Source organism: Bufo gargarizans, chromosome 4 (genome assembly GCF_014858855.1).
Source record: "Bufo gargarizans isolate SCDJY-AF-19 chromosome 4, ASM1485885v1, whole genome shotgun sequence".
Classification (NCBI taxonomy): Eukaryota; Metazoa; Chordata; class Amphibia; order Anura; family Bufonidae; genus Bufo; species Bufo gargarizans.
This window is the reverse complement of record NC_058083.1, coordinates 106533679-106552250: the sequence shown is the minus strand read 5'-3', so window position 1 is coordinate 106552250 and position 18572 is coordinate 106533679. Positions and strand designations below refer to the sequence as shown.

Sequence of the window (18572 nt, the reverse complement as noted above, 5' to 3'; positions counted from 1 at the left end):
TACTTTACTGAACAGTCCAACTTTGTACATGTAGGTGGTAACACAGTCCTTCAAATCACAGTTTCACAAGTAGGCTTTCTTCCACAAAATGGCAGGTATTAATTATGCAAGATACGCAGAGGGTAAATTCACAATGCACTCAGAAGCAGGTTGTACCTTTCCTTAGAAATAGCGTACACTGTTCCTTCTAGAACTCCTGTCTGGCTTTCTATCCCAAGGCCCAGATGCCTAAATGGTGGCTTAAATTCTTGGTAAAATATATCTTCCTCAGGTATTAGATTCTTGCTTTATTTTCTAATGCGTCTGCCCATCAGGGTTACTTAGCTTTCCCTGGGATGTTCTTACTTGTCTGGTGGATGACTGTGGGTTTCTCCCAGGAGGTTCTGTCCTGCTACTGGGGTGTCTCTACTGAGCTAATCCTAGCCTCAGGAGCTTCAGGTGGACGAAGTGACTCCTCTAGTCCCCTGGAATGAACTAACTCTTCCGTGTCTGGGCCTTCCTATATGTATCTAGGGCTCTCTAGCTCCCTCTAACGTCTGGGAGGCTAAACTACACCCTGACAGGCCTGACACCCAGATAATACAGGGGAAAACATGCACATGACATTCAATGCAATGAAACACATTAACCTGTGCAGTGCCCACCTTTACCTAGTGGGACACTACACTTGTTCCCTGGTACCGCCTTGACCTTGCTAGTTTGACCTTGATCTGTGTTTGTCCGTTTTGTTTGTCTCTCCCGCACTTACTCAGGTTAGGGATCGTCGCCCAGTTGCGCTCCGTTGCCTAGGACAGGTAAGTGCAAGTAGGCAGGGACAGAGGTGTGGGTGGAGTCAGTTTGCACCTTCCCCACCCCCTTTTCGTGACAGGCACTTTGGACATCAATGGGCCCCCAAGGAGCCTTAGGCCATGGGCAGCCACCCAAAATGCCCATATGATAATCCACCATTGGCCTTGTGTCAGTGTATGCTTTTACAACAGTGTGTTTCCATACAATGAGAGCTAGTACAGCATGCCATTGGTCTCAATTACTGTTGTATGGCTGCAGGCGCAGATGACCTATTATTCCAATGAGTAAGAAAAGTCTCTCATTGCAGGTTGCATTTTCTAATTCAGGATTAAATAAAGTATCAGCAGTGCTATGGAAGACTTTTTGATGCAGTGTTCACCAATCAATCAACAGTTTATTTATTACAGTACTCTGAATTAGAAAATCTGGATGAATTGATGGTTGACAATGTCAGTAGTTCCATGATCCCCATTTTTTCTATGGGCAGACAATCTTTGTTTCTTCTTGCTCACATGTGGTTTTCATGACCAGGGAGAGAGGACTAGAAAGTAGCTCTCCTCCTTGGAAGAAGGAAGCTGTCTCTCTAGGGTCACCTATTCTGGGCAGCTGCCCCATCTGCACACAGCTGTTTGGTGGGTTTTTTCCAAATGTACAGAGCAGGGTACTGGTTGGCTGGATGAGACGGACCTGAAGAAATAAAGTTCCTCCTTGTGGAGACCACCAAGAGAACAGTGGAATGGTACAAAGCTTAGGAGAAGGGACAGGCTAGTACTAATTGTATAGAATCATCTGATTCCTCATATTAAGGCTCTCGGTCCAGAAAAGGATGTGCACACCTGGATTAAAGGATCTGCTGATAACATCTTGGTGCCAAATACCACAGGAATTCTTCACAGGTCTTGTGGAGCCCATTCTTTGAAAGATCTGAGCTGTTTCTACGGCATCAGGGGGACCAACACAATATTGGGCAGGTGATTTTAATGTCATGGCTGATCGGTGGTTGTACAGGGTTGGTTTGTTGCCTTTGAATGTAGCTTCTAGTAGAAGCGTGCCAGTCTGTGCTGTGGTTTAGAAGTGAAATCTGCTATTTTGGAAAAAGATTATTGTACTATAATTGTTTTTCTATAAAACTGTGGGTGCAGCTTAGGCCTCTTTCACATCAACATTTGTTATTTATATTTTTCTGCTCCATTATAGTAGCAGAACAACAAAAATAATGAAAGTGTCGAATTCAACACATAACTGAAGTAAGCTGAGGCAAACAGACCCCACTGACTATAATGGGATCCATTCAGTTTCCACCCGGGAGAATACCTTCTAGAGCAGTGGTTCTCAACCTTTCTAAAGCCGTGACCCCTTAATACAGTTCCTCATGTTGTGGTGACCCCCAACCATTACATTTTCTTCCTTGCTACATCATAACTAATTTTGCTACTGTTATGAATTGTAATGTAAATATCTGATATGCAGGATGTATTTTTATTGCTACAAATTGAACATAATTAAAGCAGAGTAATTAATCACAAAGACAAAATGTTGGGTACCCCTCAAATAAATAAATCAGAAGTGCTCAGGGTCCCCCAAATAAATAAATCAGCGGGGCTTCAGGTCTCCCCCAAATAAATAAATCAGCGGTGCTCAGGGTACCCCCAAATAAATAAATCAGTGGTGCATCAGGTTTCCCCCAAATAAATAAATCAATGGTGCTCAGGGTCCCCAAAATAAATAAATCAGAAGTGCTCAGGGTCCCCCAAATAAATAAATCAGCGGTGCTTCAGGTCCCCCCCCAAATAAATAAATCAATGGTGCTCAGGTCTCCCCCAAATAAATAAATCAGAAGTGCTCAGGGTCCCCCAAATAAATAAATCAGCGGTGCTTCGTGTCCCCCCAAATAAATTAAGCCTTGCTCAGCCAAATAATTAAAATAAAATTAGCCAGGCTCAGTCAGGCTCAATTAAATCATTGGTGGCAGTGGTGCTCAGCGGCGGTGTCATTAACGAAAAAACTTGGACCTCAGCAGACAGGCGGCCTGACTTACCCGTCCAGACGTCAGGCTCCTTCAAGCACAGGCAGTGATAGGACATCACTTCCTGTGCACGAGGATAAGGGGCCGCTGCCGTTGTGCGGGCGACCCACAATAGGAAGCCTCAGGCGACCCCCTGGAAAGGGCCGATCGACCCCCAAAGGGGTCGCGACCCCTAGGTTGAGAACCACTGCTCTAGAAGCTGCTGAAGTGGAAATTCAGGTGACTGGCCATCCATATCATACATGAACAACCCAGGTCTGCCAGAAACAGAACTGCTCCTGTGGAAAAAGAAAGAATCAAATTGTTGTTATGGGAAACAAAGTCAGTTTTTCCTTTCACCAATGTTTTTCATACAAAATTCACATGCTTGTGTTATGTTTTTCATACAAAATTCACATGCATGTGTTATGTTCTTCATATACAATTCACATGCATGTGTTATGTTCTTCATATACAATTCACATGCTTGTGTTAGTTATCTGGACAGAGCAGAGACATGTGGTGGTCTGATCTGTCTTCAGCTTAACTTAATGCTACAAATAGGTAATTTATTCTCCATCTTATTGACAATATCTTATTTTTATTTTTTTACAGAAGTTGAAGATATGGCTTATGTAAAAAGTGGCTGGCTGCTACGGCAAAGTAAGTAATGTGGTATGTGCACTTACAGTGATCTTTATAAAGGGGTTATTATTATGTTGCTGCATGCATTTTTATATATTAAAGGGGTTTTCCAGGCTTTGGTGAAAATCCCCCTGTGTTCATATCTGTGAAAGGAAGATAGTCTTCTCAGTACTTATATCTCTGTTGCACCTCCATTTCTGCTGTTTCCACTGTGGTCACATAACCCCTGGGACTGGATACTGGCTCTTCCACTCAGGTCCTGACTGGATGCATAGGCAAAATGGCCATAGGCCTTTCCAGGAAAATTTCCTGGTGGGCCAATGCCCAGGAGGCCACTTAATCCCTCCTCTTGGCCTTCAGCCAGGTATATACAGATCTGATACTCTCACCATTAATTAATGTAGGAGCATCAAGCACTTATGTACCTGACCAGCAGCCGCAGGTGTCCTCCTGAATTCAATTATATTGCCATCCTCAGGACCTCGTCAGCTTCATCCTGTGGGGCGAGTGTCAGTATTCTGAGCTGCACTGTGGTGTTTGGTTTTGCTGATAAAATATTTAGTGACGCACTTTGGTATCTGGTTCTGCTAGGGTGGTATTCTGTCCTGCACTATGGCATTGCTGGCGCCAATTACTTCTGTTGCCCCACCTTCTAGTAATTTGGACCCGCCTACAACATGAGGCCACTTTTACTTTTTTTTCAAGGGCCACTTTATGTTCCCAGTCCGTCCGTGACTGGATGTGTTCCGGAGTCTTCCTGTTCAGCTGCATACTGTATATGTAAAAGAGCCCTATACACTCACCTAAAGAATTATTAGGAACACCTGTTCTATTTCTCATTAATGCCATTATCTAGTCAACCAATCACATGGCAGTTGCTTCAATGCATGTAGGGTTGTGGTCCTGGTCAAGACAATCTCCTGAACTCCAAACTGAATGTCAGAATGGGAAAGAAAGGTGATTTAAGCAATTCTGAGCGTGTCATGGTTGTTGGTGCCAGACGGGCCAGTCTGAGTATTTCACAATCTGCTCAGTTACTGGGATTTTCACGCACAACCATTTCTAGGGTTTACAAAGAATGGTGTGAAAAGGGAAAAACATCCAGTATGCGGCAGTCCTGTGGGCGAAAATGCCTTGTTGATGCTAGAGGTCAGAGGAGAATTGGCCGACTGATTCAAGCTGATAGAAGAGCAACGTTGACTGAAATAACCACTCGTTACAACCGAGGTATGCAGCAAAGCATTTGTGACGCTACAACACGCACAACCTTGAGGCGGATGGGCTACAACAGCAGAAGACCCCACCGGGTACCACTCATCTCCACTACAAATAGGAAAAGAGGCTACAATTTGCACGGGCTCACCAAAATTGGACTGTTGAAGACTGGAAAAATGTTGCCTGGTCTGATGAGTCTCGATTTCTGTTGAGACATTCAAATGGTAGAGTCCGAATTTGGCGTAAACAGAATGAGAACATGTATCCATCATGCCTTGTTACCACTGTGCAGGCCGATGGTGGTGGTGTAATGGTGTGGGGGATGTTTTCTGGGCACACTTTAGGACCCTTAGTGCCAATTGGCCATCATTTAAATGCCACGGGGTACCTGAGCATTGTTTCTGACCATGTCCCTCCCTTCATGACCACCATGAACCCATCCTCTGATGGCTACTTCCAGCAGGATAATGCACCATGTCACAAAGCTCAAATCATTTCAAATTGATTTCTTGAACATGACAATGAGTTCACTGTACTAAAATGGACCCCACAGTCACCAGATCTCAACCCAATAGAGCATCTTTGGGATGTGGTGGAACGGGAGCTTCGTGCCCTGGATGTGCATCCCTCAAATCTCCATCAACTGCAAGATGCTATCCTATCAATATGGGCCAACATTTCTAAAGAATGCTATCAGCACCTTGTTGAATCATGTATGTTCCATATTATAAATAATAATAATAAAAATCCTTCAAATACAACATTACAAGGTGAAATGTTGCTCTGGGCGTTCATAGCATTATTAGATCAAATAGTATCCTGTGTTGAGATATTCCCATGTCCTGATTTTCTGCTTGCCTCACTTTGTCCTCCAACACTGATGACCCTACATTTGTCACAGTCAGGCAGGAGGCATGAAATCCTCACCAGGTAAACCCGTATCCACTATTATACCATATCTCCAGAAGGATATTGATACTTTGGAGAGAGTTCAGAGAAGAGCTACTAAACTAGTACACGGATTGCAGGATAAAACTTACCAGGAAAGGACCTTAACATGTATAGCTTGGAAGAAAGACGAGACAGAGGGGATATGATAGAAACTTTTAAATACATAAAGGGAATCAACAAGGTAAAAGAGGAGAGAATATTTAAAAGAAGAAAAACTGCTACAAGAGGACATAGTTTTAAATTAGAGGGGCAAAGGTTTAAAAGTAATATCAGGAAGTATTACTTTACTGAGAGAGTAGTGGATGCATGGAATAGCCTTCCTGCAGAAGTGGTAGCTGCAAATACAGTGAAGGAGTTTAAGCATGCATGGGATAGGCATAAGGCCATCCTTCATATAAGATAGGGCCAGGGGCTATCCATAGTATTCAGTATATTGGGCAGACTAGATGGGCCAAATGGTTCTTATCTGCCGACACATTCTATGTTTCTATAGTTATACCACTACACTGCGACCCAATAGTTTACAGTTCACTCTACTGTTCCAAGATGAAATTTATCATGAACAGAATTTTATAAGACTAGTTGCACACAAGTGTCAGAGATCCAGCAGGGAATAGCCTGTCGGACCACTGGGCACTCCGGCAATGTCTGAGGTTTGTAAGGCTCTGTCCGACCCTATTCAGTATAATGGGGACCAGCGGTGATCCGGCCACATTCTGGCAAACATGTCGAGAATCGTCCTGAAGAAAACTGCTGCTGACACTAGTGTGCAACTAGCCGTAGTCAGTTTTGCTTGAGTCTGCGTTGCCGTAACTTGTGCCCACAGTATTTGATAAATTTGCCACATCTTTCAACATAACTTTTTTGTCTCAAAATATTACTCCGGTTTCTGTATGCCATCTCCCTACTGCAATACGATTCCACATTTTTTTTACTTTACTTTATCGCAGTTGATAAATCTGGCATACACTTACTTAACATTGCTAACCATGCCAAAATTTGCCGCTTTTTTCTGGTGCAAATGGAATTATAAATTTCCCCAATCTCTTTCCCTAGGCCTTTTTGGGCATATTTAGCTAATGGCTGTTTTTGGCAAGAACAGTGATGCCCAACCTGTAGACCTTCAGCTGTTGTAAAACTACAACTCCAATCATGCCCTGTTGTAGGTTGATAGCTGTAGGCTGTCCGAACATGCTGGAGTTGTAGTTTTGCAACAGCTGGAGGGCCGGAGGTTGGGCTTCCCTGGGCAAGATCATCATCAGACATGGTTCTCTGCTCTAGTGGACCACTGTTATCATGTAATTCTACAGTTCTCAGGACCTGCAATTAGAGATGAGGTTGTTCATACTACATATTTTCTTTAAAAATTTCACCTAAAAGTCGTCATCAGTTTTTCCATCAGGCTGAACTAGATGGACAGATGTCTTTTTTCAGCCTTATAAACCATGTTACTATGTTACTTTCTGTGTAGAGAAAGGATGTGACAACAGCTGGTACTTTCCAACAAGGTGCTTCTGCACAGTTGCGTAACTAGAAATGACTGGGCCCCACAGCAAATTTTTGATTGGGCCCCCCCAAGAAACTTCTTCGCAACCACCTCCTCCTGTTAAAACCCTCCTCTCTTGTGGCTAGTCAAGATAACTCTCTCAGACCAAACCCAGTAGCCTCTCCATCCATTTCCTACAGTGTCACTCAGTGTCAGACTGGGGTACCTAGGGCCCACCAGCAAATGTATTTTGGGGGCCCACCATATGGATACATTCAAATATAATAAATAATATACCAAGTTTTTTATATGAACATAGGCTGGTTGAGATGCTATACATTGAATATATGTATGTAGTGCATTAAATCTAAGGTTTTCTGTGCCACTTGTGCAGCTGGTGGGAGACTAGGGGCCCACCTTGCTCAGGGGCCCCCCGGGGGATTCTCCTGTACCCCTGTGGGCCAGTCCGAGTCTGGTGTCACTGTATATATCGTCATTGTATAATACTGTTATGGGGGCCTTGACATTAAAATCTTTTAGTCCTCCTTCTGGGTGGGCCCCTTCTGAGTTTGGGCCCCAAAGCAGAAGATTCCCCTGCTTTCCCTATAGTTATGCCCCTGCTTCTGCGTAAACCACGGTGGTTCTTGCAACCCTTGAGGATATGCAGAGACATTCTCAAGCAGTGTTTCTTCCTTCCTAAATGACCCAGTATGTTGAACTAAGAATCCTGTAAGCATGTAAACCTACCGTTCTTATGGCCTGCAATTAGAGATGAAGTCGCCCATACTAAATATTTTCTTTAAAAAGTCATTTCCCATAAAAGCCATTTCATTCCCATAAAAGCTATTTTCATGTTCTCCAAAATTCAGAACAAAGTTTTCAATAAAACTCCATATTTCAAGTTCATTTCCCCATCTGTGTAGAGAAAGAAGGTGACAACCAGTGGTACTTTCCAAGCAGATGCTTCAGTGCAGACCACGGTGGTTCTGACAAGCCTTGAGGATATGCAGTGTTTTTCTTCTTAAGTGACCCAGTGTATTAAACTAAGCACGCTTTAAAACTGCTCAGTTAGGTGAAGAAGGCGACAGAATTTGGGTTCATGCACACGAATGTGTGCCAGCCAAGCCCCTATTGCAGCTCGCAAACAGCGGGTCCGCAACATATTGGCACCGGCCGCGTACTAACCGTATCACGAATGCGGACCTATTTACTAGAATGGATCCTCAATTCGGAAGGTACGGTGCAGAACGGAGGCACGTAACTGCACGGAAGCAGTACGTTCGTGTGCAGGAGCCCATAGGGAGAATTCACATCTCTGTTTCATTTTCCATTCTTCTGATCTGTTAGAATAACAGGAAAAAACCTGAATCCATTAAAAAATTAAGGAAAAAAATAAACTATCCTGTGCATCAGTTAGGTACAGGATAATTTTTTATTTTTTTTACAAAATCCTGTAGAAAAAAACTAACAGATCCTGTTGCACATTTGCCATCTGTTTGAGCCATTTCCATCTGAGATCAGAATGGAAAATGAAGCGGAGATGTGAACTCTCACTAGCTGTTCACAGGAGGCGGACAAAGCAAACATATGAATGTATAATTACAGATTTTACTGAATCTCCCCACCACCACAAAAAAAAAAAAAAAGGTTATACAGGTCCTTCTCAAAAAATTAGCATATTGTGATAAAGTTCATTATTTTCTGTAATGTACTGATAAACATTAGACTTTTATATATTTTAGATTCATCACACACCAACTGAAGTAGTCCAAGCCTTTTATTGTTTTAATATTGATGATTTTGGCTACAGCTCATGAAAACCCAAAATTCCTATTTAAAAAAATTAGCATATCATGAAAAGGTTCTCTAAACAAGCTATTAACCTAATCATCTGAATCAACTAATTAACTCTAAACACCTGCAAAAGATTCCTGAGGCTTTTAAAAACTCCCAGCCTGGTTCATTACTCAAAACCGCAATCATGGGTAAGACTGCCGACCTGACTGCTGTCCAGAAGGCCATCATTGACACCCTCAAGCAAGAGGGTAAGACACAGAAAGAAATTTCTGAACGAATAGGCTGTTCCCAGAGTGCTGTATCAAGGCACCTCAGTGGGAAGTCTGTGGGAAGGAAAAAGTGTGGCAGAAAACACCGCACAACGAGAAGAGGTGACCGGACCCTGAGGAAGATTGTAGAGAAGGACCGATTCCAGACCTTGGGGGACCTGCGGAAGCAGTGGACTGAGTCTGGAGTAGAAACATCCAGAGCCACCGTGTACAGGCGTGTGCAGGAAATGGGCTACAGGTGCCGCATTCCCCAGGTCAAGCCACTTTTGAACCAGAAACAGCGGCAGAAGCGCCTGACCTGGGCTACAGAGAAGCAGCACTGGACTGTTGCATGTCATTCGGAAATCAAGGTGCCAGAGTCTGGAGGAAGACTGGGGAGAGGGAAATGCCAAAATGCCTGAAGTCCAGTGTCAAGTACCCACAGTCAGTGATGGTCTGGGGTGCCATGTCAGCTGCTGGTGTTGGTCCACTGTGTTTTATCAAGGGCAGGGTCAATGCAGCTAGCTATCAGGAGATTTTGGAGCACTTCATGCTTCCATCTGCTGAAAAGATTTATGGAGATGAAGATTTCATTTTTCAGCACGACCTGGCACCTGCTCACAGTGCCAACACCACTGGTAAATGGTTTACTGACCATGGTATTACTGGGCTCAATTGGCCTGCCAACTCTCCTGACCTGAACCCCATAGAGAATCTGTGGGATATTGGGAAGAGAAAGTTGAGAGACGCAAGACCCAACCCTCTGGATGAGCTTAAGGCCGCTATCGAAGCATCCTGGGCCTCCATAACACCTCAGCAGTGCCACAGGCTGATTGCCTCCATGCCACGCCGCATTGAAGCAGTCATTTCTGCAAAAGGATTCCCGACCAAGTATTGAGTGCAGAACTGAACATAATTATTTGAAGGTTGACTTTTTTTGCATTAAAAACACTGTTCTTTTATTGGTCGGATGAAATATGCTAATTTTTTGAGATAGGAAATTTGTGTTTTCATGAGCTGTATGCCAAAATCATCAATATTAAAACAATAAAAGGCTTGAACTACTTCAGTTGTGTGTAATGAATCTAAAATATATGAAAGTCTAATGTTTATAAGTACATTACAGAAAATAATGAACTTTATCACAATATGCTAATTTTTTGAGAAGGACCTGTATATGTACCGTAAATCGTCTCATCTTCTCGTGCTCTATAACATGGTGCTTACAGATTGCATTTTTTTTTAGTGACAGGTTTCCTTTAACATAAAGAACTGACATACTACTACAACTATTGCCAGGATGTTTCAAACACTATATATTGACAGCTTAATTGTCTCCGCAGGCAGCATATTGAAAAGATGGAAGAAAAATTGGTTTGACCTATGGTCCAATGGATACTTAATATATTATAGTGATCAGGAGAGAGAAGACATGGAAGATAAAATCCTCATGCAGTTAGACTGTATCTCTATCCGGAGGGGCAATGACTGCAAAGGTATTAATGGTTATTCTTGCCTGTGAGACATTATAATGTTCTGTACACATTCGATTTGATGCATTTGTATAGTTAATAGCCATACTGTCTCTTTATAAGCCTCTGACGTCATGTCCATCTGTCACACAGCCTTTGTGCAGTTCAGTTCCATTCAAGTGAATGGGACTGAGCTGCAATACCAAGTACAGCCACTATGCAATGGACGGCACTGTGTTTTTTATAGTACAAAGAGTATGAAGTGCCACTGCAAACAGTTGATCTGAAGCAGTGCTCGGACCCCATCAATCTGATATTGATTACATATCCTGATTCTTGAGGATAGGTCCTCAATATTAAATCATGGAAAACTCCTATAACTGAGGCAGCTAATCAGATTTTTGCTCTTCTGGAGCTCCAATCAATGTCTTTGAATGATCTTCTAGACACTTGTCCGCTTGAAACGTAATGTCTTTCTCTGATTGGTTTATTATTCTGCTCGGTGACAGGGCATCTCACCATCAGACCCTGAAGTTTAGCATGATGTTGTAAGGACAGTCATCTATTGCATCTTTTCCCAAGAATACTTAGTCTTCTTCATGGAAACATTGGTAAAAAATGTTTATAGAATCTGTCAGCACCCCACACCCAAACCGTCACTTTTGCTTTACAATGCAGATTTTTCTAAAACCGTTGCTATTCCTTATTTATATTTTCCCAGTTGTCTCAATGCATGTATCTAATCCAGGCTTGCTGTGTTATTCTTCAGATTAGTTATAGTTGTCTTCTCTCTACTGGTAAAGGTTATCCTATACCTATAAGAGTTGGTCTAGACCTTAATATGGGATCACTGCAGGTCATTTGGGATGTCTCCTGTGTTCAACAAGGAGATCGAGACCTTGTTAACAATATTTTCTATCTTGCATTGTCATTTGGGCCTTGTACCTCTGGGATCTGGCCTACAGCCTCTGTACCTTGGTCTACAGCCTCTGGGCTTTAGCCTACAGCCTCTGTGTGTTGGTGTACAGCCTCTGAGCTTTGGCATACAACCTCTAATATATGGCCTACAGCCTCCGAGCCTTGGCCTACAGCCTCCATGCTTTGGCCTACAGTCTCTGTACTTTGACCTTCAGCCTCTGTGTTTTGACCTTTAGTCTCTGTGTTTGGCTTTCAGCCTCTGAGCGTTGGTCTTAAGCCTCTTTACTGAAGGCCAAAGCACTAACGACTTCCATATCAAACTGTTCATATAAACACATAACTGTAGTTCATCTCAATTAAACTGTCAGCACTGTAGGCAGGGAAACACATACACACAGTAAGCCCTAACTGGACCTAACCTGCTTTCCTTGCCTACTTTCAGTTCAAGCTATAAGTGGCAAGTCTGCAACTGGTCGACGATCCCTTTACTGCTAAAGTGCAAGAAAATAAACACACAGAGAAGAGTCATATGTATATAGGTCAAACCAGGAGGACAATATGGTACAAAATCAGAGGACGGAGAGTAGTCAGAATAGCCAAACCAAAGTCAGAACCAGATGGATATCATGGTACAGAATCACAAGACAGAGGGAGGTCAGAGGCAAGCCAGCACCAATAACAATAAGAACTATCCAAACACACACACAGAAGTAATAGTAAACAGAAGTAAACAGAAAGGAAAAACATATAACTGGCAAGGGTGAATTGCCAGCAAGGGATTTGAATAGATCACCGAGTCCAAGGATAAGAACCTGATAGGTCCATGACTTGGTGCTCCATTAGTCAGACACAGCACACAGGAACAGAGCCTCCAGCATATGTCCGCTTATGGAGAGAAACAGAGCATTGCATCCTGTTGGTAGGGATGCTGTCGCGTCACCAGGGGGCGTGGCTTTGCAGTGCGTCTCTCCCGACACGGTCGTGCCAAAACTGAAGATCTCTCTGCTGGAGCCCGGACAGGTAATTTTGTGACAGAAATGATGTTTTTCTTTTGTTGATCAGAGGCTCCATTATGATATGTCTTCTTAACATGAAAATTAGGCCTTTGGTACAATGAGGGCGTCGCAATTGCTTGTGTTGCACCCAAGCTCCGGTCCTTTCTGTGGTTGGCCCTCCCTGGCTGCTTTGATTGACAGGGCCAGGCAGTGGCAAAGCAGCCAGGAAGGGGCTGGCCAGTGGCGCTGAAGGGTTTCTGCCTGAACCCCTTTCAATGAACCTTGGACAACTTTTTCTCACTGCCACAATTGCTAAAATGTGTTCCTTTACAGCAGTCATGCTCAACCTGCAGCCCTCCAGCTGTTGCAAAACTACAACCCCCTAGCATGCCTGAACAGTCTACAGCATAGGTGCTATGTAAGCAGACTCAGTTTTATACTGACTTTAAAACCAGCCTCCAGGGCATACTAACTGGTCAGGTGTGCATGACTGCTCGGAGATCGCCACGCCTCCAATATATACTACGAAGAAAAAATATGGGGGATTCAGCCCGCACAACCCCTAGCAGGTGCAGATTGCTATGGCAAAATACAGATACAAATTCAAACTGTACTTTACTGAAGATAACTTTCATCCAATCAATGTAAGGCTTTGGTCTTAGGTCCCAGCAGGCTTTGGCAATGTTTGGCAGGAATGAATCTTCTGCTCTATAAATCTGAAACTTGCAGGAAAAGATGTCTGCTTAGTAGCTCTAAAACTGTGGCAGGAATTTAGCTTCTGCACTTCTCTCTATCTTCTGCTGTATGGGGACTGACTAGCTGAAGAGGAATATGGCTTCTCCTAGGTCTCTGGACCTTACTCACAGATATATTCTCAGGGAATGCTTTCATCCTGGAACTCTGGAGGTCATCTACTATCTTGTCATCCAGCTGAGACTGCAGGGCTCAGGCTGGGGTGGTGATCAATGTCTCAGCCGAGACCAGATCCTGGTGGGCTACCATAGCAGGGGGTGGGCTACACTCCTTTCTAACTTCCTTCTCCACCCAAGTGCAGGATGTGGGAACAGTCTACACCTCCACAGAGGGGGAGCTAAGCTGGAATGATCTATTCCAGCCTAGATATACTAAACTGTAGCTAGCTCCTTACCAATCCATTGCTGCCACATGCTGGTGAACATGGAAAATTACAAGGAAATTCACATTTAACACACACAGCTGCCAGAGAACATCTTAACTGAGAGACTAGCCTAGTGGAAAAGAGAACAGATGGTCTAGAACAGTGGTGCACAACCTTTTCTGGTTGGGGGCCACATTGTCAGCCTGAACCAATTCCAAGGGCTGAAAATTAAACTTAAAGGGGTATTACCAACTGAAATACTGTATTTTTGGCATATTGAACATACAGTATATTCTATAAATGTTTAGTTACAGTTCCAGGACTCCCATCTAATAGGAGAATACATGAAAGATACATGTAAAAAGCCATAAGACATAGATATACATGTCTTTTACCAGATGTTTGGGGGCCGCACAGAATGGTATCGAGGGCCGCATGTGGCCCCCGGGCCGCAGGTTGTGCACCCCTGGTCTAGAACCATGAGGGCTCTGCTGAATTCAGACAGTAATGTAACACACGTTTATGGCTCTAAGACTGTACTGCTTGTGGAAAGGGGTTAATAGCCTCCAGCACCCACCACACTTTGAGACGGACTAGCTATCAAGATCTAAGGGCTCTTTCACATCTGTGTTCTTTTCTTCCGGCATAGAGTTCCGTCGTCGGGGCTCTATGCCGGAAGAATACTGATCAGGATTATCCTAATGCATTCTGAATGGACAGTCCGTCCTTCAGGATGCATCAGGATGTCTTCCATTCCGGAACGGAACGTTTTTTGGCCGCAGCAAATAGCACAGCATGCTGAGCTTTTTGCTCCGGCCAAAAATCCGGAACACTTGCCGCAAGGCCGGATCCGGAATGAATGCCCATTGAAAGGCATTGATCCGGATCCGGCCTTAAGCTAAACGTCGTTTCGGCACATTGCCAGATGCGACGTTTAGCTTTTTCTCAATGGTTACCATGGCTGCCGGGACGCTAAAGTCCTGGCAGCCATGGTAAAGTGTAGTGGGGAGTGGGGGAGCAGCATACTTACCATCCGTGGGGCTCCCGGGGCGCTCCAGAGTGACGTCAGGGCGCCCCAAGCGCATGGATGACGTGATCGCATGGCACGTCATCCATGCGCATGGGGCGCTCTGACGTCATTCTGGAGCGCCCCGGGAGCCGCACGGACTGTAGGTATACTGCTCCCCCGCTCCCCGCTCCTACTATGGCAACCAGGACTTTAATAGCGTCCTGGCTGCCATAGTAACACTGAAAGCATTTTGAAGACGGATCCGTCTTCAAATGCTTTCAGTACACTTGCGTTTTTCCGGATCCGGTGTGTAATTCCGGCAAGTGGAGTACACGCCGGATCCGGACAACGCCAGTGTGAAAGAGGCCTAAGATCTGACCCTGCAACTGAGAATTGCAGAAAGAGTTAATGAGAACAGAATTGCACGCCTGTGGTTATTTGCAAAGATTTCAAAATGAGGGAGGATTACTACTATCATTGTTACCGCCTATACACAACTATTGGGAGAAGCCTACTCTGTAACATACTGCAGAACTCTGCCTATTGTTGCTACATGAACTACTACTCCCATTATCTATTCAGTAAAGAGAGACTATTTATTGCAACCAAACGGGGCTGGTCTTTGACCTCATCAGCCTTTTGCCGGCCTTGCACCTGCCCTCCTGCTTTGCACCCTATCACCACACATATATTATATTAAGAGTACTCCAGCTCGGGAAGGAGCTCCAATACTAGGGTGTTCCCCCGAGGGAAAAAAGGGTGTGCCCTCCTTTCACTGCATGCAAGACCCAGGGAGTGCTAGAGGGAGAGGGGTACAAGTACAATGTAATGCACACAGCAGTATCCGTTTTGAGGTCCGCGAATTGCGTATCCACAAAATGCGGATGCAGAAAGCACACGCATGGGGCCTTTTTTATATATATATATATATATATATATATATATACTGTATATACTGTATATATTGAAATCTATTTGCTTTAATTGTGCTTAATCCTTTGTTTTATACGATAGATGTGCATTTACCAGAGGGGAAATCCAAGGACTGTTGCCTGCAGATTATTTGCCATGAAGGAAAAGTCATAAACCTTATCACAGAAAGTGTGGACGACTGCTTGTATGTATCCACTTTTTTTCATGGATCATATGTAAGATATTTTTGTGGGCAGGTTTTTGATGCAGATTATGATGCCAAAACCCAGAATGAATTGAAGAGAGAAGTAATATTTGTTTTTAATACTTTCTCTTACTCCTGGTCTTGGCTTTAAAAACTGCATCCACAAATCTGCCCGTGTGGCCATACCCTAAAAGATCGACTTTAATTAGGCCACGCCACGAGGTCCCATATAAACCAATGACACCTGAAACTATGGAAATGTTCTTATCCGATTTAAGGGGTTGTCTGCTCCTCCCTTCCCCCAAAGCAATCATTTGTTATAAATTGCCATCTCATTCCCCACGGCTTCCAGAACCACCAGTCCACTCCTCACCACTTTAACCATGATACCATCTTCTTGGCTGCAGCTGTGTGCCTGTATACGCCGGACACCACTGCAGCCAGTCACCAGCCTGAGTGGTGTACGGCATATATTCCAAAAGAAAAATAGATTCCAGCTTCTCATAAAAAGCAATATTTATTTGCTTCGGCTTAAAAACCAGACATCATCAACGTAGAAAAAAAAAATATATGCAATTCATGATGAAGGACAGAAATTAAGGAGCCCGAAACGCGTCACTGTGAATTGCATATATTTTTTTCTACCTTGATGATGTCTGTTTTTTAATCTGAAGCTAATAAATATTACTTTTATGAGGAGCTGGAATCTATTTTTCTTTAGGAGTTTCTACATGGCCGTGTCCAGGTCAAGCTATTCCGTGTCTCCTCGTGTTTGCACAGGTGAGCGCTGCAGTTTTTTCAATTTACGGAATATATTGTATACAGGAACATCATTACTGCAGGCAAACAAAACAGGGAGGATTAGAGCGGCAGCGCTGGAAGCATCGGCGCTGAAATTTTACATACTTTCTGTTAATATTTTATTGCTGGCTTCAAGGGGCCTCATTAATTAGTCGGACAACCCCTTAAACGAGCAATGGAAAAAGTTTATTTATTTAGTGTTTTTGGGTTTTTTCAGAGCTTGGGAAACTGCTCTCCAGGATGCCAAAACTAAAACAGTATGTATTGTTTTCAATTACAATATATATGATTTGATAAGCTGCAAATCATTTTTACAAACAGCAGATGTATTTGTCACAGATTTCAAGGCTGTTCCTAGGTGGTTCCTTCTTGATTTTTTATACTTGTGCAATCATTGCGACAGTGGATCTATAGAGGGTAGAGGGCTCAGGTGGCACAAGATCAAGATGCTTCCTAAAGGGGTTATCCGGTTGTAGATAATGATGACTTATCTTCAGGTTAGATCATCATTATCAGATCGCTGGAGGTTCGAGTCCCGACGCCCACACCGATCAGCTGTTTCAGGCAGCCGCTGCGGTCACCGGAGCTCTGGGGAGCGCAGCCAGCTCACCAAGCACAGCGTCATGCATAGTACAGTGGCTGTGCTTGGTATTGCAGCTCATCCACATTCACTTCAATGGGGGCTGAGCAGCAACTGGGCCATGTGACCAATGTACAGTGACGTCACATGGCCTAGGAAGAAGCTGTGGCACTCACTGAGCGCCCGGCCTCTTCTAACAGCTGATCGACGGGGGTCCCAGGTGTCAGACCTCTGCTGATCTGATATTGATGACCTATCCTGAGGATAGGTTATCAATATATAATATAGTATTTCCGGATAACCCCTCTAAGTGTTGTTAAAGGGATTGTCCATGATGTACAGTATTATTTTTTAAAGGCTATGGACACCTTTGGGGCATTTTTATGATAGCATTTTACTCATTTTGGGCTAAAATCATTTTTTTTCAATCTGTCTTTATTAAAAATTTACAACACATGGTGTTAAAAATCAGTCAATTTGCAGGCTATCAATCCTGAGTTCTGTCAGATGAAGCCTTATCTCTGATCTCCTGACCTCATTAACACTCATTTAAGCCATATTCTTATCAGTTTGATACAAGTTTAGCTATAATAAGTGTTTAATAATGATTTTTAGCTCAAAATGAGTAAAATGAAATCATAAAAACATTGCCTGAAAGTGTCCAGACCCTTTAAATCCCTCCATCCAGTGGAGGGATATATACTTACCTGCTCCCTACCACATGGTTCCAGCTCTGTGGGCCTTAACTGCTCTTCACTGTTCCTCCGGTCCTCAAATGTAAACTTTCTGCATGGGCGGGGTCATGTGCGCTGCTGCAGCCAATGGCTGGCCTCAGCAGTAACATGTCCCCAAACTAGCATACGACCATGATGTACATTTCTGTCATATATTGGGCACAGATCAAAGGGTTTGCCTCAAATTTTAAATAAAGTCACCCAAAAGCTACAAATGTGATGAGATATAACCTTAAAGAGGACCTTTCATCAGTTTTGACATAGGCTAATTATGTTATTACCTTTTAGGGCGGCCCCCACTGAGGCCATGGGTGTATATTTATTTTTTCAAGGAATCTCGCTCCTTCTCCCTGGCTGTGAGCGGTCTGCTCTAATTGGATCTCGCTCACAGCCAAGGAGAAGGAGACGCCCACAGCAGAAGACTGCGTCTCCGCCCCATTTGCGAAGTTACGGCTCATTACAATACAGCGCGCCAAAATAAAGGGGGACCACAGCAGACGAAAAGTGGGAGGTTTGAAAAAAAAAAAAAACAAGGTAATACCATAATTAGCCTATGTCAAAACTGATGAAAGGTCCTCTTTCAGCTGTTAAAGCCCCCACTGCTCCAGCACTGACATTTTGGTGTTCTCCATTGGTGGTCTTTGCTCACTTGCCATGCATCAGTGATGTCACGTACAGTCACGTACAATCATG

General features: G+C 43.7%; 1 protein-coding gene across 2 annotated transcripts in view; it reads left to right on the top strand.

Moving 5' to 3' along the window:
- PLEKHB2 (pleckstrin homology domain containing B2) overlaps positions 1–18572 on the top strand; it is a 63138-nt gene that overhangs the window by 31439 nt on the left and 13127 nt on the right. For both annotated transcript variants that reach the window (XM_044290174.1, XM_044290173.1), the window contains exons 2-5: positions 3410–3457; positions 10480–10632; positions 15662–15764; positions 16783–16822. In XM_044290174.1, the coding sequence (XP_044146109.1) occupies positions 3421–3457; positions 10480–10632; positions 15662–15764; positions 16783–16822 (333 nt within the window). In that variant the 5' untranslated portion in view covers positions 3410–3420. The remainder of the gene's footprint in view (positions 1–3409; positions 3458–10479; positions 10633–15661; positions 15765–16782; positions 16823–18572) is intronic.